Raw genomic sequence first — 22,045 nt, forward strand, 5'->3', positions numbered from 1 at the left:
CAGTCGATGCTCCACTTCGCCATTCGGGAGGTGTAGGAGGACGGGCGTGCATAATTTTTCGAGTGCCTTGAACTCTCTGCGTTAATCGATTCCGCTTGCCAGCGTTTCGCTACCAACGACACCGATTTTCTGCGTCAATGGAAAACTTTATTCGCTTTAGAATACTTTGCGGTAAGGTTGCCTCCAACTTGGGATAAATTATTACTTTCATCGAGGGTTAATTGGTAATTAAAATAATATCTCGTGTTTTCATCTGGAGCGTAGAAAAATTAAATTCGCTCGCAAATTAAATTATTCAGATTGAAATTCCATTGGGACGAAAGCGAGTTGCCTGATCGACCTTGAAACACCGATTCCCAAAGGTGTGCAGAGGCTATTAAAATTCGGCTCTCCGCAGCGGACTGTCTCGCGCGATCCTCCCACGCGCAGCGGGCATCGAAAGTAAAACAAAAAAGAAAGTAGAGAGACAGGGAGAGGAGTTAATCGAAAAAGTCGAGCAACCACGAAGTCTGGCTTGCACATGCCGAGAAGCATGTAGACTCTATCGGTGCCCGCCCACGCGATGCCCAGGAACCTTTAACGGGCTTGCAATAAATGCCTATAGTTCCTTCGACATGCTCTTATAATCTCTTAGAAATCGCTCTCGTCCTTGGCTAGCCTTTCCTACCTGTGCGTTCGAGTTTTATCGTGGTCCATGCTGGAACATTGTCGATAAGCGTCATATTAATTAGTCTCTCCAAGACTCGTTGATATAAATTCGTGTTATCTAGTAACTTTCCTTAAAAGATAGTCGTGGTATGAATAGTTTCGAAAGGTGATACGAGCTGCCTTAATTATGTCGATATTTCAAACGGTATCACGGATAAAACGTCGGAAAGTTCAAAGTTATTGCACGTCTCAATCTGTTCGTTCCCTAAATGCTATTTTATCCCGGTGCAATCGGATTGTTCTCAAATATAATATTCGAGGCTGATAAAATTAGTTCTTGCCGTCATCGAGCGGACGGCATGCGAGCGGATAAAATGAATCAGCTTGAAAATCGGCGCGGTACGCCGCGAGTCATCATCGCGCACGGTAGTTTTCATTGGCTGTTCCGGTGGCCACCGGCGAGGTAGCCTCGTTACGGCCTCTGGATATAAAACTTAATTTCACTTGGCCGAAAAATAAATCGCAGGTGAGAGAGGTCCGTGCGATGGGGAACAGGAAGCACGGTTTCTTCGCGAACAGTGCATCAGAAGGCGAAAGCAGATGTGCTTCTTTTTTATCCGCTCGCACCGTAACTTTTCCTTCCATGCTCGTTCCTCGCGGAACGCAGTTACCGGTAATTTCGCGAACCGCATCCCCGAAATCTGTTCGACTCGACGAGCACGCGAATCGAACTGTTTCGCGCCGCTCCGAGAACGAGGATATCTCCTCGTTTTTTCCCCTTCTGTTTGTTGTTTTATTACCGCTTCTTCGTTTTTTCTTTCCCCCGCCTTTTCGAAGCGAATTCGTTTGAGAATAATCGGTTCCGCCATGGTTTTCGTAACATTTTCGCCTCTCACTGCGCGGCCAACAGAGCGGCGTTACACTTCGCGTCCGGCATTGAAATTACCAGAGCGATGCTCGAGCGTCGTCGAAATTACCCGTAGCCTCGAATCGATACGCGTTCGAGATGCAATCGTAAGCGTTCATCTCGTTTTCTGCTTCGTATTATCGTTTAATTATCGCATCGTCCCTGATTGACGAACGGTTTAATTAAATCGATCCCTATCTCCGGTATCTTATAATCTCGACGGTGTTTAACCGACTGTTCAAAGCATCTGTGACTCGACTGTTTATTTTTCGGCGAACCATTCTTTGACACGAGTCAATTCTACATGATTTTCTTACCGTTGTAAGGAAAATTTAATTGTATCTTTTGCGCAATTAATTTGCACGATTAGATCCATAATGATGTTACTTCCCGCGATGATAATCAACGATATTAATTAAATTTCTAAAACGATGATAGCTTAATGTCGCTACAAAAAAGTAACTTGGAAATAATAAATCGAAGTCGCGTAAACAAATTAGATAGGTATCGTTGATCAATTCCTCGCAGCGCCGCGCTAAGAACAAGTCCGTTATCGTTTCATTAAAACATTTATGAGGCTGCGTTTATAGAAGGTTTTTTGCTTATTTATTCTCATAAAACATATTCGCACAGTAACCTGGAACACCCTATAAAGAAAAGCAATGTTTTCTCTGCTCGTGTCCGGAAATCTAAAACAGTAGGGATATATCGTTACGATAATAACTCATTCGTCGCTGGTCGTTAAATTATTATTCCACGGTTCTTTTCCAATAATCCTTTGGGTACCGTGCTTGTTAATCGATAATATTACGAAAAAAAAGGGGAAAGGTATAGATAAGAGAGATGGTTTATAGGCCCACTGTTTCCTTTTCTATAACCAGCGGCAACGTACGCTCGAAATGTCGAACCAGAATTGCCGGTATCCTGTATGCAGCTTTTAGGCGTGCGCCAGAAACGCGAAACTCGTTTGCCGCGTCCCGTCTATATATTATTACTGTCGCTTTTATCGATTTCGTTGGAAGATTTAGAGCGCTATCGAGAGGGAAATCGAGTCTACGGTAGCTACGTACAAATTTTTCTGTTATACCTACGCAGAACGACTCATCTCTGCAAGATAAACGCATCTTATGCGTGGAAATGATTGCTACCAGGAAAAAAATATCATCATAACAATTCCCATTTTTGGAATATAAAAGTTTCGAAGAGGGTTGAAACGACCACGAAGGAAATAGGGTAGAACCTAGCGCAAGAATTTGACGATCTCCATCTTATCTTCTCAAGATAAATGCTTCCGAACCGATGAAAAGATCGCGAACAGTTCTCTGGAGACGTTTGAAATCGAACGATTCCTGGACCCCGTCCAGGGAGATGGATCAGGCTTCGCTTTGAAGGTGATGATCGCGAGCGATCGATACGGTGCTGATCTCGGAGCCGGCGAAGGAAAATCGATTCCCATGATCTTCGTATCTGGAATCTGGTATCTTCGTAGGGAACGTACGTGCAGCTTGCGCCTGGCTCGTTACCAAGCGGACCCGTTCCTCCGCTACTGCCTCGTGCTGGATCCTCTTCGGCAGAGGCCACGCTTCACCCCGCGCCAATTCATTAAGCTGTAATTGAGTTTTCAGCTCCGCGATACGACGACCGAGATACATCTACCGTTGGACGCCGGCGGGGCGGACGCGCGCGATGGAGAGAAAGAGAGAACGTTGAACGGCAGATCGCGAATTAAGCACGACAACGTGTGACCGATGTCCAGCAGGTGATTAACTAAAGTTTTAACAAGCTCTCTCTAGCCATCGCCCGACGACGGACGACCGTCGTCGATGCTTGTACGGAGCCGTACGGATTAATTCCCTCCCGAGTCTTATTTTCTCGATGGTTAATCTAGCGAGCAGCTAATGTCACTGCGCGTTGTAATACAGGGATGCCGAGTCGTTACCGGCTGCCTCGGTACATGATTTCCTTTTTTCTGTTTCCGATGTACGCTCGTTACGCGGGTCAGCCGTTGAATCGCAACGAATCTATCAAAATATCGTAGACCTTTGGAACTGAAAGAATCGCGTTCTTTGATCTTTGAGATAAAATTAATAGTAGTTCTTTTTGGAGCGTGTTTACTGGCCGGGATTCTAGATTTTTCTCATCAATCATTTTCTAACGAGAAGAAACGTGTAATAACGTACAAGTAGACCGGTGTAGTCTAATGAACTGCATTCTTTGGATATTTCTCTTATAACTGCTCATTCGGTATTGCATCATTTGAATACCTGATTAATTATTGTACCACCTTTCAGATAGCTGAATAATTATCTTTATTTAATTGTATGTTGATCTTTAGCCCTCTGTTATGGAATGATACAGCACGGGTTGAAAAATCAAAGATACCAAGTGTATTTTATCAATCTCTTATTGATACTTTTAATTAATGAGAGACGAATTTGAAGCGTGACCAGAAGAAAGGGATACTCTGCTCGCGTTTCACGAAGAGAGCGAGGAGCGTGCGACAGCAGGGTGTCTCGCGGATGCTCCGTAAATCAAGATGAGAACGAGTTTCGTGTATTAAGGTAATCGAGCCGTCGCACCTGACCGAGGCTCGAATTACACTCGGCCCGGCCATGCGTATCCGCCGATCGAAGCGTTTTCAAGCCACCCACGCCGTCAATAATCGACTCTCATTATATGTATCTGAAACGTTCGACCGGATTTCGCCTTCCTCGATCAATATACAAGGTGTTCGCCAACTCAACACACTATTTTTCATTAATTTACACCGATATAACGATAATTTTATTAATTAAAATTCATCTGTGCCGAGGGAAAAACATACTAAAGTAATAATACGATATATTATTCTATTACATCGTTACAAATGGCTAAAAAATTATGCGTAAATTTAACGCGAACACCTTGTATACGCGCGTTACGCGACGTTACACGCGCCCACACGCTCCTAGACGCGCGCGTATCTCGCGACGTGGGAACGAGTTTCCATCGGTACCCTGTTCTCTCCCTCTTCCATCAGGCTAGTTTCACTTTCTGGCATCCGTATTATGCGGACACGATGGACGTGTACGCCGTACATTTCGTTCAATTACCCTTTAATCGATAGCTATGCAAATACGAGCCGTTAACGTCCTCCCGGTCAGCCAGGCGCGAGGAAAAGAGCGTCTCGACCGAACAATCTATCGGCGGAGGTGAATTTTTGCGGTGCCGACCCGTCGACAATGGGCCACGTAGGACTACGAGTAATCCCGCGTAGGTTTGGAAAAGCTGCTTATCTCGAATTAAGGCGGGTACCCCCCTTATTGCACCCACTTTGTACGCTATTGTGCTTTGTCGATGAAATAGAGAAGCATTCAGCCCGAGGCTTGATCCTCTCGTTATCCACGATTCTCGATCGCTAGGCCGTATTCGATCGTGGATACCTCTGTTCGAGGTTTCATTAACTCTCGACCGAAATGAATCTCAGGCGCTAATTAATGACGCTTGATTTCGGCCACGAGACTTCCTGCTTGAGTCATCGTGATTCTCATTGGCGTAACTAGGATTCTTTTTTACTTATTTCAATTATTTTTGACGGGGTGAACTAGGCTCCGTGTTTAGCTACGTCAATGTGTTAACTTTGGACCGAAATGAATCTCCAGCACTAATTAATGACGGTGGTACGGTTAATTCTGATCACGAGATCTCGTTCGCGATGAATCACGAACGAGATTCGACATCCCCGGCGCTAATAGAATAGCCGAAAATTTCTGCCCCGTCATTTGGAGCGGTACTCTTCGTGTGCGAAAACCCGAAGAAATCGTCCGCTCGTTGAACGCGGAGACGATCCGTCCGGTTCGACAGGCACGACCTACTTCTTAGAGTTCGCTGCTGATAATTGGTTGCCGTTCAGAGAGTCCTTTAGATGATATTCGCGGTAATGTCGGGTTTGCTAAACGTTGCTTAAACATGGCTGTCGTGCTCTCGCGTTAGAAACGTCCTTGGCATTCGGAGAATTCATCGTTCCCGAGCAATAATTTCGGTGCTGGAGGACCAAGGCTACCGCGAAAGTGTCGTCCTTCGTTCGAAGGTGGCTGTTATCCTGAAAGGGAAAAGGAGTAATCGTTTCTAACTTTGCTGGTTCGTTTCACCTTGGACCAGTTTCGGTCTTCGACGCGTGTCAAACTCTTCACCGTGCAAGGAGGAAAACCTGATTTTGAAGAAATTAAAATTTAGAAAAAATTAATATAATTAAATAGGATGGGACACGATTTTCTTCCTAATCATTCAATACCAATCTCCGTTATCTTCGTGATGCATCAACGACAGAACTTTCCAATCAACCTAATATTTGAATTGAAGCGGATTAGTAAGAGGAAGTGGGCGTATTTAAATGCACCTCGGCTCGTCTGTAAACAGGAGAAGGTACGTTTACGACGGCGTGAAATGAACATCCTCGGGGCGATGTACGCATAGATAGGTCGGGAGTCGGTGCAGTAGAACGCCGAAAAAGTGCGTAACTCGATCCAGCAAAAAGATAATAACCCGTTCATGAATTTTAATTTAAAATTAAAGCGATACCGCGCGGGGGAGGGACTCGCGATATATAGCTCGTTCGAGAGTGGTTTTGCAGGTAGCCGCTACACGGACACACCTCCCTTATTCCTGTTTCACTCTCGTTCTTCATCTTCTTCTTCTTCTTCTTCTTCAGCGTCGTTGTCCTCGTCTTCTGCTTTGCAGAGCTGGTTCTCTCGTTCACACGCCTCCTTCATTTTCGAACAGCGTACACCAGCGAGACTGGCATTCTAAGGGAAGCCTCTAAAATGTACCAAGCGAAACAGTTACCCTGTAACGGATTAAAAAAAATCAAGGAAGAAATGAAACCTTTAGTTGCACATGAACGCGACAGGTAAATTGTAAGCTTGCCCTTGCTCAATCTTGAAGAAAGTATATATTGTGTTCATTTTTAACCCTTTAATCACTGGATAAAGGTGCAGGCATCGTGAAAGCGTTGTTGCGCTTGTTTAACCCTTCAGTGGCGGAGTAGAAGATGCTAAGATTTTATTATTTAATGAACTTCTTAGCGTCTTAATATCAAAATTGAAATGTGCCATGAAACTGCAATCAAGATTGAAATTAACGCACTGATAAATTAGATGGCACAATTTAACTGCGGGATGAGAATCTTTGCTAATTTACGATTTGAAGCTTAAATTTCATTTTAAATTCATTTTCTATATTTTACACTATTTCCTTATAGATAGCAGTTTTTTTTACGGTTAATTAAATATTTCGAGCTATATATTTGCAATTGAATTGCACAGCCTTCAGTTCTTGAACGATAATCGTTCCGTTTCTGGTTCTTCAAGAAATGAACCAGGTGCGCAACAATGTTGCACCATCCGTTGAACGCAGCCCCGGAAAGGTTAAGACGCGTTCGCTGATCGTCATTAGCAGCTAATTAGTGTTGTAAATAACGCGGAGTCATGTACTTAAAGAGTGGATTTCGCTTAATCAAGAAGCTGTCGTGGATCATCTGTCTCCTCGTAAAACGCGACCAAAGGATACCCCGCGATTGGCCAGGACATCTTGGAACTCCGGAACGACACCGACCCGTGTACATCCCGTAAAATTGCCTCTCCGCGAGAAAATGAAAAAAAAAAAGAGAATTGAAAGATGAAGAAGGAGCGTCAACTACAGGGTTGAGGTGTACGAAAGCAAAATGAAAATTCAACGTTGCCCACGCGCTTGTTTGTGCGTGTGTGGATGGTGTGCGTTCGTAAACTACAGTGTTTTATGAATACGTGAATTTACTGCTTAATCAAGCCCAGACGGCGAGGCCGCGCAATTAAAACACCATTATGCGGCCCCATAAAAATTCCCTGGTAAAATTCGACGATATCGGGTTACCGGAGTTCTTCTTACCGGCTTCGGGGTTACGGTCTATAGGATGCAGCACTTTATAGTCACCTGAGAGGATCCCCGAAATTCGGGACACATTGAGGCCTTGGTGCTCGGTTTCTTCGCCCTCGTGTTTTCCTCGATACACGTGGTTCGTTTCAGGATTCTTTGCTTTGTTAGGTTGATATTCTTAGGTAAAAAATATTTAACCCTTTGCGGCTGATGGGTGCATATGGATGTTCAAATAGTATAATTGTCATAGTAATTTATAATTCTTTATTTATTACGTTATATTCAGCTGTAAGTGTAGAAAGTAAATATTTATCATATATGCTTTGACGAATGGAATAATTAATTTTTACAGTTTAAATTAATAATACTCTGTGCAAGCTTAGAAATGTTCTGTCCTTAAAGGGTAATCAATATTTTATTCAAAGGGGTGGATTTTGGTTGGGAGGATAATTAATCAATTAATCAAGTGAAAAATTTCGTAATTTATTAGTAAATATTTTCAAATTGTTTCACTTTTTTAGCGATAAGCAATCTATGGCGTTAGGGTTCTTTGATGTTGGCGCGATCATTATGTTCCTAAAATTGTTTTTTCACCCGCTAGAAGATCGACGGAGCCTCGAGGGCAGGTTTCTCTAACGGTACGTCAGTTCATCGGGAACAGGTGATTAATTATTCGGACGGGTAGGCGTGGGACGTTATCGACAAATTCACTTTGAGTAAAGGCACCGTGGTGGAGGAGAACGAGCTGGACTCCCATCGGATACTCGTACTAAACTCTCCGCCTCTTCTGCTCGTTTTATCTGACGCGCTGCCGTCTTCTCCACCTCCTCGTAAATAAATGAAAACTTCGTTGATCCTGTCTTTCCTAATTTTTACCACGTTGATACTATCTCAGGTATGTCCAATTAGTGTTGATCCTTGATGAAGATAATTACTTGTGAAACGTCAAAAATATTTTCCTATTGAATATGACTTACACTGAGGCAGAGTTAGATGTTATTTCAAATAATCTTCCGATACATATTTTGGATAAAATGGAAATATTGAAAAGTTAGAAATAATTTTTTCTTTAAATTAAATTTTCAAATAAAAGGAAATTATTTCAGATAGCGAATAATTTTCAATTTAAAGACATTTCTATTTGAAATAAAATCTCCATTTTAGTTGAAAGTAGTGCAGAAGATTATTTAAAATCATGCCCAACTTTGCACTTAGACTATTAACTACAAATCGGACTGTGGAAATCACAAAATTTTAATTTTACGATGTTTTTCGAGTTAGAGTACACGGCCTACTACTATCTACGTCATAGACCACGTCAGAGAACTTTATTAACCCAGAAAATCAAGAGAAACTACTCTTCACTCGCCTTCTAATCGTGTCCTCAGATTCTTAAAAATTCAATGGTTTATTTTTGGGAAAACTATTTCCAGATAAAAAATATTTCATTTCAACCATCACGATACGAATTGTACATCAGATAGAAACTCTTTGTGTTTATGGTAGGAGGAAGCAAAAGGTTTCGGAGATAATTGAAGAGCAATTAAAATTCCTTTGGGCGGTAGTCACGGCGATAAACGATATTTCGCTTTGTCTTCCACAGTGATTTACGCTCGACTTTAATAGTAGTTTAATCATGCTTTTTATTATTTAACGAACGTTTATTTTCCGTTCCTTCGTTCTGTTTGCAAAAGGTATATTTTCACGTGTCGGCGAACAGCGACTTTTACTGTCATGAATTTTGTCATCTTGAAAACCAGAAGTCATATCTCGGTGACATTTAATTTTATGCCGCGACTAAGGGGAAGTACGGAACGGAAATCCACTTTTCTTCGATACTACCTTTTCGATTCTCGCCTGTTTCTCCTTCTAAGAAGGGTCAAGCATCCTCGAGGTCATCGACTCGCACGGTTCATCCCGAGGTCCTCAACGACGAGCAATCAACGTCATATCTTTCAACAGGTACGAGCCGCAGCAGAGGCAAGAAGTAGGTGGTTTCTACGACTGCGAACACCCGACAACCGGAAGCTTTCCTGATCGATTCTCGATAACCAATCGAACCGAACGGTAGTCGCTAACGAAATACCCCGTTGCTCAATTACGATCGAATCTCCTTCTGTTTTTCTACCGGCCTCTGCGATAGGCTTTCTTATGACCATTCCTTTGACCTCTCCTTTTAATGATTTCATATAGATTTTCTATTTTAACGCGAGGATCATTAACGCAGAAATTTTTCTTTCAAATTGCAAAAATAATTATAAATTTCTTCTTACTGAAGATTTAAAAGTTTAATAGAACGTTGCAACAGAAACAGGATATTCGGTGCTCGATAAGAACAGCCCTGAATTAATTACTAATTAACGACGGGTTAATGAAACACGCGTGTAATCCAAAGAAACGCTCGTTTCTCTCCTGTTGGCGATAATCGAACGTAGCAGGCATAAATCATCTCGAGTTGGTATTTTTCCGCCGGAACTGGCCAGCCTCCGATTCGATCCTCGCCTCTTCGTTCCCTCTTACGTTTCACGCTGATGAACTTTTCCGCTTGTCTTGATTGTTTTCCCATCTCCTTTAAACGAGTAGGCAGATAACGAGGCTCACGTAGCGGCGTGGTTGGTCAGGTAAAATGGACGATACCGCAGGAAAAAGATTGAAGAGGGGTCAGAGCTAATGTGGGTAGAGGCAAGTAGATGGACAAACGAGACCCAAGCGTGACAGAAAGTTTCAGCAAAAACGAACCATGACTGGAACGTTGCGTTACGATCAAACGAGCATTAGCAACAAAAAAAAGCTACAATTCCCGAAAGCTGCAATTAAAAGCGCATGGCTTTCTGTCACGGAATGGTCCAGAATTGATCCTTTGAACACGCCGAGGACACGACTCTGAACCTTGACGATTCAAGAAATTCTGTGTACTCTTTGGTAATTAGCGCCATTTGTGGGAAGAGGTATCCTCGTTAAACGGTTCCTGGAGATCCTTAATTGATCACCGTGCCAAGTTACCATATTGAAATTAACCCCAGTTCTCCCTCAATCGTGCACGTATTTAAACCAGATGTTTAATTCGAGCGAAGCGGCGTAACAGGAACCCAAGTAGAGTAATTTTCACACGGCGCGTAGCGACAAATCGCGGTTCTAATTGGCGGGAAAACTTTTTCCCCCTGTACAAGTGTTGGACGTCGTGGCGACCCCCGGTTTTCCAGAATCGGCCAGCCTGAACTCGCCTTGGAAGGTCATGCGCGCTGTTTCGAGAAATGAAATCTCCCGTTCGGGCTCCTGATCGCGATGCTAAAGGAATGAAATCGCATTCTCCGCGTCGTCCTGGTTTCCCTAGGGAGCGTTCGTCCGTCTGCTTCTTCGTCGCGAGCCAATGGGGCTCGGCTGGTTGGCGAACGCTGAATCGGGAGCGGAATCAGAAGCCACGAGGCCAGCGATTCCTGGTACAATGGATTCCAACCTTCCTACACGTCGCTTTCGACCGGTCGCTCGGCATCGCTAATTGATGAAGATGTAGTACTCGGTTTTTTTTTCATAATTTCACCGTGATCAACCGCTCCTTCGTTCTTCCTAGAACGCGTCTCCTCTTCTTCCCTCGGTTGTCCCAAGGTCCACCACAAACGATCGAATATCATTTGGCCGTACTCATTAGCTCGCTTAGACGATGCAAACCGCAATTACTAGGCATCAGAGCGATGACGGTGCACCGGGAATCATGGTGTTGCGGGATGAATCGACGGAAAGACGCGGAACAAGTTGTACGCCTTCGGCGGCGTGTAACTACAGCAGCGGTAGATTGTTCCTACGCGAGACTTAGCTGGTTGTATTAATCTTTCGCTACCGGGAAACGCGTGCAATTAGTTGCCGATTGTAATCGGACGGTAAGAACGAGAGAGAAAACGCGTAGGTGTTAAACGATCTTTTGAGTGATAGATGAATTTTGTATCTGTTGAAGGAAAGTAACGTTTCATTTTAAAATGCCGAGATTTTAATTAACTTTTCGACGGTCTTAATAATATAATAAAATTGAAATACGTTGAAGATACGTGGGAAGCAAGTTACTAAGATAGTCTTCTAGTGAAGAATAACTTTATTTGAAATGTGGAAAGCCAGGACGCACTGTCCTTACTCCAAAACGTCATCGGCAATAAAACAACTTGGAAAATCCCAATTGTTTTATTGCGCCTGATATTTTTCGATGGGTAGCTTTCTATGATTGTTTTATTTCCACAAAATATACGGTAGAATTGCAATTAGAATCGAAAGTAACGCGCTCGCGTTTGATAAATTAGAGGATGGCACAGTTTAAGTGTAAGATGAGACTGGAAGGTTCTCGTTTACATAAAAAATTTTTTGTAATTACAGCTTCCCATCAATCGAGCTGGCTCCTGCTGCGAACTGTAGCGTCGCAAACCCGTGGGACGGCTTCCAATTTCTCTTCGCGGTCGGCAAGGTAAGTACAGTAAATAGCTGTTACCCCATAGCCGCGGTTACCGCGCCAACTTTAACCTATTATATACCTTTACTCCTCTGAGATTTCCTCTTTCACCCCTTATTTTCGTCTCGTATTTAACGGAGAAGAACGTGAAACCCGCAATTGCTCACAGTATGCCATGTTTTCCCACTCTCCTCGTATATTAACAGAACAACCTCTCTACCACTGCTGCACGTTAATTCAATTTACCAAAAGACTTTAACAACTCCGATATAAATTCCTCGCATCACGTTTCAAGGTATCTATCATCGATAGGGGATCTTCGAAAGATTCCGAGTCATCGAATCGAATCGGATCACTCTGCTCGCGCACCCTGTACAATCCCGTGCATCGTCGCGCGGTGTTCGTCGATCGTTTCATTCATTATGTTCGATGTACATAAACCGCATAGACCGGTAGAGGATCAGCTCGGAACAGGACGAACCCGTAGGACGGCTACCGAGTTACTGTGCCCGGTGTACGAGTAATAATAACGCAACAGCAGAGTGTGTAAGAGGTATCGATACCTTTTCTACTTCGAATCACCACGCACAAGAGGGCTGCCTCTATTCGTACGGGCTTACGTTTTCATCGGACGCTTGATAAACGGCGACATAAATCCAACGGGCAGCGAGCGTTCGTTAGAATGGATCTGCCCGCGCGGGGTTCGCTCTTCATCATCGTTCCTCGCCGCGGACAGACAGGGTAGAAAGAGGTGGAGGAAGGTGATGGTGTATGAGCCGTGTCGTGGAAGTGCGGATACCAGAGCGATCGTGTGGGCGTTACACGTTCTCTCGTTATGGGAGCCCATCGTATTCTCATGTAGATCGGGTTCTGTCCACACCTCGGTCGTCCGGCTACGGGTCCCTCTATAACGTTGATACTCTCGGGACAGAGAAAGAAAGAGGTACTCGTGACAGCCGATACGGAGATACCAAGTGGACGTCGCGGTTCCTACATGCCCACCTACGTGGACTCTTCGTCAACCAGGGGTGAAAGTGGCGGAGAAGGAAACTGCTATGCGAAAACCCGCAGGCCACGTTAACCGAACGATTATGGTACTTGCCCGCGGTCGTCGTGTGTTCACCGCGACTCTACGTGATCGTCGTTTGAAGACCGTTGCGGTGCAAATTTCAGCAGGTTTTCTGCTCTCGCGGGGATGAGAAATCTCTCACGAACGGACCAAGGGAAACGGAAAGATGCGTGACTCCGCTTGAATGAGATTCGTTCGCTGTGGTTCGCTTGCAGACGTTTTTTTTTCTTTCATTTTTTTATTTTTTCTTCGTCTGCCGTTCATTGAAGGCGTTGAGGTGGGAATATTTGTGAAATTCTGGTAATTTAAGGCTTCTAAAATTCGTGGTGTGAACATGGCCTAAGATCCGCGCACATGCCGTCCGATTTCGCAACGTTTTATCGCAGGTGCGTCCGCGGCGGTGATCGATCGGTGTTCCGGAGACGAGACAAGCGACGTCAGAAACGAAAGGATGCAATTAAGTGGGTCGCTAACGGGTGCAAGCTGGACGGGAAAATTAAAAGGCACGCGACACCGGTGTCGTTTGTCCGCTCTCGCCCTCGTCCAGCTTATTCCGCGACGTTCTGCCCGTTGGCTTCGAGTTTCGTTTTTGTCACCTCGTTACGGGCCTCCTTCTTGCAACGATCTTTTTCTTTGCCCTACTCATTGGAATGAATTAATAGCGTTGTAAACTCGTTCTCCGCTTCGTTTGCCACTGCTCCTAGGCTACTGGAAGGTGTAACTTTGTATAACTCGTTCATTAACACCTTGCGGACATTCATAATACGTTTACCGGTGTACGCGGGTATATCGTCGAAGAAAGGATAGCGTATCGAGTGTTGCGAAAACAGGGACATTCACTTTGCTTCTTAAGATAAGATGCATACCTGCAGACGCTTCTATATTTTGCTTATAAATTAGATTTACCATTTGTGCCTACCACTTGACACTTTTTTATTAAATTTATCATGCAAAGTTGATTCAATACGATCGTTTCACAGGACGAAGTTATTTACTTTTTATGTACAATTTTAGATAAATTTACGATCTTAATAAAGGAACAGGTACAATGATACATATATGCTGCTTAAATATTTTTAATCTGATCTGCACCGATCGTTTCGATTCGCGTAATCGAATTCGGTAGCGTAGAAGCTGGAACCCTTTCGCGCGTGTCTGTCAAAAACGATTTTTTTTATCGATCGATCCGCCTCGGAGCTAAGTTGTCGAGCGCAAATTCGATATATATTGCTCGGTGCCTCGGGTCAGAAGAAGGCGTAGCAACTGGCGAATCGCCCGATGGTCCAGCGATATCGCTTTTCGTTTCGTTCGTGTATTCGTTTGAACAGGATTGCACGTATACTGAGGGGCGGATCGCAAATCTTAATACCCGTTGGAACTAATTAAAGGCTAAACGATGTCACCCGCGGCGATCCTCTCTGTCGCGTATTCTAATGAGGCTACGTCGGCTTCCTCTGCCACCGCGATCCAGCTTCTTAATAAATAATCGAACGTGCTTCGACTTTTCCAACGGTAGCCAGGGGATTATTAAAGATCACGCGCAATGCTTTCCCACGAATTAATTAGTAGCGAACGCGGCCGTATTAACATTCGATATCTTAATTGCCTATAAAGTTGTTCGGTTATAGCGTGAATATTTCCTCGAGGAAATATGCGCCACCTACTATTTGCATTCTTTATCGATATCACATCCTTATCGACCTAATGATTAAACAAATCACTTTTATTCTAATAATAATAATATTCCATGCTTTAATCCCCTAACATCGACGATCATAAATTACGTTTACGACTTTTGTCATTTTAAGTTCCTTTTTATACCTCGCAAAAAATTATTTATTGAATTCAATAATCTTGTTAATGAGAAATTTGAAAAAAGGCTTCTTCGCGAAGGTGTAAACGAACGGAGGAGGATCCGCGACCTAGGGACCCTAAGGGCACGTCGTGGCAGGTGCTGCCGGGCTCTTCGATTCTTCGTTGGGTCCCATGGTTTCCTTTCCCATCCCCGCTGTCCTCCACTTCCAACGACTCGTTCGGCGGACTCGTTTGATCAGCACCGCTCACGACTCTTCTGGTACGCCGGGACGATAATTATTATCCTTGTGTAACCGCCCTCGAGGCGAGATATCCGTGTACCCTGGGTGTACGGTGCCGAGGATAAATACGTGTTCCTCTGCTCGTATGACGAGCTCGTTGTATCGGTATCAAGATCGAGGGAACCTGAAAAATGCAATGAAAATGTCACCAGATAGTAATTTTTTACCGTGTGCAGGTGTACGAATCGGAAGCATAATTTAAAAAAAAATTAATGCCACAGCTGATAATTCGTTCGATCGAGGAGTATATTAATCGTAGCTTATTTTATCCATGCAACGTCTACAGATACGTGTCTACTCGCGCGTCCAACGAAGCGGATCAGCATTCTTGGATTTCCTCGTGGTACATCGCGTATCCGCTGCATCGCACGCGAAGAACAGGAGAAAATGACGCGTTAAATACCGTGTTCCGGGTCAGTTAGCGTACTCGATGCTGCTACGAAACACGATTTCGCGGGAATCTAAAAATCCCATAAACACGATTCCCTACGTATTATTAAACAAACGAAGGTAGAGATTCTATCGGTACACCCAGTGTGTGCTCGTCTAATTGAAGTCTCCGTCGTTTCCGAGAGACTTCGACGCAACAAGAAATCTCGTTTTCGTTTATTTTCGCGCGAGAGACAAGCGTGACGCGAGAAGGAAGATCATCAACCTTAAAGTAGCATTAGAAAACGAAGGGAAGAAGCGAGTTTAAACGTTGAACCGCGGCACGCAGCTCGTACTTGGCGCGGTCGTACGATGGCCGATGGCCTGAGGGCTGCCGGAAATGGGTGGTATCACCCGCTACCACCGACGTCCGCCTCGTTTCCTCCTTTTTCGTCAGCTCGAGTGTACACGCGATCGGGTCGCGCGCACGTTGTACCTGTTGCCGTTCGTGCAGCCGGTCCGCGCTCGTTCTTGCTCGTAAAAGCGGCTCAGGATGCGCCGAGAGAAAAAGGACCTCGAGGTGCGAATTTCGTGGAAGCCGTACGGAACGTTCGCGTAAATCGTACCGTGTTTTAACTTCTTTTACTTTGCCGGCTCGTTTTCATAATTTTCTGCTGTTGGTAATTTTCACGGCCGCCCGGTATCAACGCTGCGCGATACGTGCGCGAAACGAAGAAAAGTCGTTCCGAACCGAGAACTGACACACAATGTTTAACCATTACCGTAATTATCGCGTATCTCGAGGATCGTATTGGATAAGGAAACGAACCTGTTTCGCGCCGAGCGAAATCCACCAGGATTCGTTATCTGAATTCGTCGTTTAAATAATGTTGGAAATCTCAGAGCGTACCGGCGATAAGATGCTTTACAACTAAATTACTCGATGAAACTTAGTTTGCGACCGAGGAAAATTACTGAGATCGTAAAAGACGAGAGGGGAAAAAAAAGGGGGGGAAGGCAGGAAAGACGGTGCTGTTCGATAAGTATGTACACCGTGCATCCTTTCATCGTCGCCCTCGTACATTCCATCATAGCTCGTTGCATTGATGGAGAAGAGGAGCGAACCGGGTAGTTAGATGAAACGATATCGGTAAGTAAAAAGTTGCTAATGAAACGCAACGCTCCTTCGATCGGCCACTCGTCGACTATGAAAGAAAACCTATTTACCGCTAGATAAAGGGACTACCATCGCCTCCTACTTCTAATCGCCTAATGCATCCCGTGAGACCGTGTTCCTTTATCGTACCAGCTTCACTTAGGGTTCGTTTACCCGGACTGCTGAAATGCTGTCCTCGCGTTCGTTAAGAAATTATTTGAATTTATAGAGTTAAGGAAATAATATGCACTGCTTTAGAATTGTAAAAATGTGATATGGATTGCAGGATATCATTAAATCCTCGGGATAACTAACTCACGCGCCGTTTCTGGATAGCGCGAACCAGCTCCTGGACGCCTTGGGCGTCGCTTTCGCGATTAGATGTCGTTCAAGGCTACCGGTTTCCTTCTCGATTCCACCTACAGAAAATGCTATTAAGTCTGTGTCGATTGAACCCGGTGCTGTCGAGCGAAACAATGCGATAATAGCTTGATATCATCAACGCGTAGGAAAGTGTCTCTATTCTCGCATGGAATTCTTTAAGATAATCAATAATGAGTGCATTAGCCCGAACGATTTATTCTTAAAGTTAATATTCAAGATTTCATAAAGACTAGTCATCTATAATAACGACACCGATAACAGCAATAACACCATTAAGGATAGCGTTGAAAGAGGCTCGGGTAATTAATCGACCAAGTGGTAACGGTACCAGTAAATTGCGACCTTGGCGTCCCGGTACTCGGCGTCCAGGCTAGGAAATAAGTATCTTGTGTATCTCGGAACACTAGGTGTTCCTACTTTAAAGCCAAGGATAATTCCGTTTCTTTGCCGCGGAGAAGGTCCATCGCTAGCGACGTGTCTAATGGTTTCTAATGGATCTCCTTAGCCAACCGGCGCGAAGAACGTTTCCGCGTCGACCACCCTTGCCAACCGAAAGGTAGAGGAGGAAAGACCTTCTCTGGCAATGCTAATGATAATGGTAACAATATAACGTCCTCGGAATGGCGCGCGATCACCGGTTGCATTCTTTCGTTACGTCTTGGTGAACACGCGTGCATCTAAGCGTCCCAGAATAGTGTACGGGGAACGTCACGCTCCACCGTATCAGTCTTTTGCATGTTCTTCTCTTTTTCATCAGGGTCTCTCTCTGAAGAGGTGAGAGCAGAGCTCAGCACGCTGCTCGTCGGACAGAAACGTCGGGTTTTACGTGAGCTCCCTGTTACACGTATGCATTTACCTGTACACGACGGCGTGTACGAATGTGCGTGGCAGAGGCCGGTATTACACGTCCGTATTACGCGTAATGATAGGCCAGGATGGTTCCCATTAACGCTTGGAGCACCCGCGTTTCTACGGCGATCGCCTTCCTCCGAACGGCCACCTAATTACATGGGACAATGCGGGAACGGGTGAAGAGGAGGAGGAGGGATCCGGGAGGGCCGCTCGTACGTTTGCTTTACTGCCGGCGATTTCTCCGGTTTTTATCTTCTTTTTCCATCCCCTCCTGAATTGAAATTTAATTTCTACGATCGGGACTCCTGCAGAGATTAAAGCGTTTGGTGCAATACTCGTTTACTATTTCATTCGAGTTCTTTTTCGGAGGATCTCTGTTTTAACGCAGGGTGATTCAAGAAGACTTCGGTGTAAACGTATCTTCTTATACGGCGATCGTTTAGTCATTGTCGATCGTTCATTTCGCCCGGTCTTTGGACCTCGAGATAATCTTGTTTAATAGAACGAACGATTTCTTCGCATCCATCCGCGATATTACAAATCGATTCGATTTCGCGGCACAGAGTTGGCGAGCAAATTACCGGTTCGACGCGTGTATGCAAAGGAACGAGGTGGTTCGCTTTGAATATCGGTGTATCTGGCATGCATAGGTGGCGTTAGAGATCTCCGGGTCGATTCTATTGTCTTTTATGTTAATTACCGGGTATCGTTACGTTAATGCCTGTAATTGATCGTAGATCATTGACGTTCGTGTTTTCACTCCTGACCCTTGTTTGTCTACTTTTTACAAACGTTTACGCCACGAGGTAGCTCGATCGCTCTGTTGTCGAACAATCGTCAATGAATATTACAATTCGAAATCTTGCGCAAGAATTTGTATGCAGCAAATGAAGCATCATACGGGACGTCGATGTATCGACGAGGCAATAATGATGATAAAAGAACGAGGAAAATTGATACTTCGATTGAATTTGAAAAGAAAATCAACGAAAGAGACTATGTCGATAGTCGCTACTTGGTAGAACCTTCCTTCCATTCACATCGTCATCATCATTATTATTATCCCCTTCATTCCCTTCTACTTCTACTTCGTCCTCTTCTTCCTCTTCTTCTAGTTACAATAATTCATCTTCATCTTCCTAGTTAGTATACCGGATTCATTATTTTGCATACTTCGTACGACTTCGGGCAATCTATCAAACCGTTAATTAATCAAAACACGTATTATTATGCAACGCGAAATGACAATAACTACTCTTGAATCTCCATCGGGAGTTGCCTCTTCAATCTTCCACTCCTTCCTCCCATTTGTTTCGACTTTTTATTTCATTTCGCCACTCGTCTCCCTCTTCGACTTCCTGCCGCCGCGCCGCGTAGTTAACATTTGATGACGAGCGCGAAAGCGGCTAGAAAATTTCTCACCGCGAATCCTTCATATTTCATCGGCGCTTAAACATAGTGCTAGGAACAAGTTGGTAGTAGGAAACATTTCCGAGTCTCTATTTTCAAATTTTCACGAAATAAGAGTTGGAAATTTTAAATTGACTACTTAAGTACCGTGCGTCGCCGACTCCCCGGAAGAATTCTTAGTATCTATAGGGAAGCATGGTGCCAGGAAGACTGAAGTCAGAGGATAAAGTTTCTAACTCCTAATTCTATTTGTCTAATACTATTATCAGCCTAAATTCTCATGTTCTTTTCAAGATAGAAAAAGAACAGAGTCTAAGTACCGTGCGTCGCCGACCTTCCGGACGGCGTCTGTAAGAAATTCTTACATTTTAGATTCTTAGCATCCTGTTTTAACATACAGTAATCAATAGCAATAATTCTTAACCGTGATTATTAATTCCTGTCGTGATAAATGTTTCACGTGCGTCTCGTCGACACAAGTGATTCTCAGAATATAATGAAACCGGTGATACTAGTCGCTGAATGATCGTGATTCTGCTTTCAATTTACTCGTGTTCGAGCGGAATCCATCGACGATGGAATCGTCCAGCGATTTCCTTTTATTCCACGACCATCCACCTCCGGCTTGGTCGGTTAATTAATCAACATTTATATTATTGCACGATCGACCGGTAGCAGCGTAGTCCGGTAGAAGTTGGCAAGTACCGCGAACAACCACGTCGGATCGAGATTACTTACGGTTTTAATATTCCACGCGGGTATTCCATCGTAATACCTGCGCAACCTGAGTCTTCTTGTTGGGTATTCTCCTTTTCCCATGTTCCTTTTCCTCATAGTCACTGTCGATGTTTCAGCGGTACCAAAGAGGGAATAAAGGAGGAAGTATGGATCGTTGAAAGATTTCTCTTTCTTTCAATTGTGTATTTAATGTCTAGTAATTTGATCCTTTCTCTGTGCTCAAAATTAATGACTAATATTAAATTAGAGCTCTTAGGAATTTAATTTTAAAAATGCAACGAGGAAATCATTTGATTTACAAAAATTTTCTTTTCTATCAAAATTAATCAGTCAGGTTCGTCTCTTATTTTTTTGGAAACGAAAAATTACGAAACTATATGTTAAGCCTTTGCGAACCTAATTATCACAGTAATTTATAACAACACAGCTATAAGCGCAGACAGTAAAGATTTATAATATTATACTTTGAAGAATGAAATTATTGCTTCTTTCACTTTAAATTAATAATTGCTCCGTGCAAGCTCAACAATATTTCGTCCCCGAAGGGTTAAATCGTCATTATCGACTTTTAAAAGAACGAAGAAAGTATCTCTCAGAAATAAAGGTTGAAACCGTAGCAGTGGTCCGTCGCAACGCCTTCGCGGCTCAAAAAAGCCGTGCAATAAATATTCTTCTGTCCTAACGCGACAAAACGGCGGACCGTCGAGGCCCGAGGAGATAAGGATTCTCACATTCGCAATCATGCTGTCGACGCGGCGCATCCGGGAGAAATATCGACCGAGATTTTTGTCTGACCGAGTGGACGCGTCGCGCGAGCTGGTTCAGCCGACGCCGGTGCCGAGAAACAGCCGCGCCTGTCCGCCTGTCGGAAGACGGATGATCTCCGTTGCCGTATGGCAAAACCGTTCCACCTCTGCAAGAACCGGCGGAAAATGTCTGGACTCGACTTTGTCGCGAGCTTTGCCGATCGTCGAGACGCCCGTGGAATGAACGCTCGCCTCGTAAAAGGCTTCTCTTCTCGGTCCGCTTTTCGACATGCGCCAGCTAGCCATCCATGTCGATGAAACGACGCGACTCCACGATCTTTCCGCGATAAACGTCGATTTCCGTGAAATTCGAGCAGAGAAAAGACATAATTTACTATCGCGGATTGCAAGTTGCAATACACCGTTCAGTAAATATTACCATCTGCAAGTAGTTTGCTACTCGAGTAGAAATCTTTCGCCTAAGGGTTAATATTTCATATCGCGAGGAAAAATATCGTCACGGTCACTGGCACGGAGCCTTTCAAAGTTGAACTTCCGAGTTTAACGGTTAAGGCTGCGAGCGAATTTCTGGAACGCCTGGCGAGTTCGTATCCTCTTCGAGAAAAGGAATTCCAGGAAAGTTTCCAGAGATCTTCAGCTTTCGGTTCGGTTCTCTCGAAATCTGTTCGCGGTGTTCGATCGATATCGAACCCGCGGATGAGAGCGAAGGAACGGAGACACGAAGAAGGTGCACGGTCACGAATTACCGGACGAGGATGGATTTATTGCCTCTTCGAAGCGAGAGACGAGAGCGAGGAAAAGGAAGAGACGCTCGGAAAGAAACTCCTTCGATGCAGCTGGAGAAGGAGGAGATGCCGCGATCGTTCGATGCCATAGTCGGGCGTCAGATCGGTTGTACGCGTGGAAAATGGGACTGGTTTTTATCGGGATCGGTTGGTGCACTCCTGCGGGAGGTTTGCCTTAATGTTTAATGCAGAGTCCATTGGAATTGCGCGTGGTACGTGTACGAAAGACTGCCGGTTGCGTTATCCTTCAGGTCCGCGAGCCTGGCATAGCTGACCAGCCGGCAGCCAGGACTCGGCCGCATCCTGAGCATACTTTCCAGACGTCTAGCAGCGTCCCGGGAATATTTATTAATAGAATAATTTTCGAACCGAGCCGGATAAATAATGCTCGCTGCCGGTCTAGCCGTGGCACGAGCGCACGCGATACGGCCGTACATCCTGATAGTCGACGCTGCCTGATCGCGAACCCTATGTTTCTTGATAATTCCCCGAGTCACTGAGTTTTGAATAGCTACGACTCGTTCCTCGACCAGTACG

The 22,045-nt window shown here is 44.5% G+C and overlaps 1 protein-coding gene and 1 long non-coding RNA gene across 4 annotated transcripts in view; one reads left to right on the top strand and one right to left on the bottom strand.

Annotated features, from left to right (window-relative positions):
- LOC117606479 (uncharacterized) overlaps positions 1-22,045 on the top strand; it is a 103,885-nt gene that overhangs the window by 29,647 nt on the left and 52,193 nt on the right. For both annotated transcript variants that reach the window (XR_004581966.2, XR_004581965.2), the window contains exon 2: positions 11,810-11,897. This is a non-coding gene — a long non-coding RNA (uncharacterized LOC117606479). The remainder of the gene's footprint in view (positions 1-11,809; positions 11,898-22,045) is intronic.
- LOC117606470 (uncharacterized) overlaps positions 14,971-22,045 on the bottom strand; it is a 108,139-nt gene continuing 101,064 nt past the window's right edge. For both annotated transcript variants that reach the window (XM_034328929.2, XM_034328939.2), the window contains one exon: positions 14,971-15,171. In XM_034328929.2, coding sequence (XP_034184820.1) covers positions 15,046-15,171 — 126 coding nt within the window. In that variant the 3' untranslated portion in view covers positions 14,971-15,045. The remainder of the gene's footprint in view (positions 15,172-22,045) is intronic.

The sequence above is a fragment of the Osmia lignaria genome, chromosome 9 (genome assembly GCF_051020975.1).
Source record: "Osmia lignaria lignaria isolate PbOS001 chromosome 9, iyOsmLign1, whole genome shotgun sequence".
NCBI classification, from domain to species: domain Eukaryota; kingdom Metazoa; phylum Arthropoda; class Insecta; order Hymenoptera; family Megachilidae; genus Osmia; species Osmia lignaria.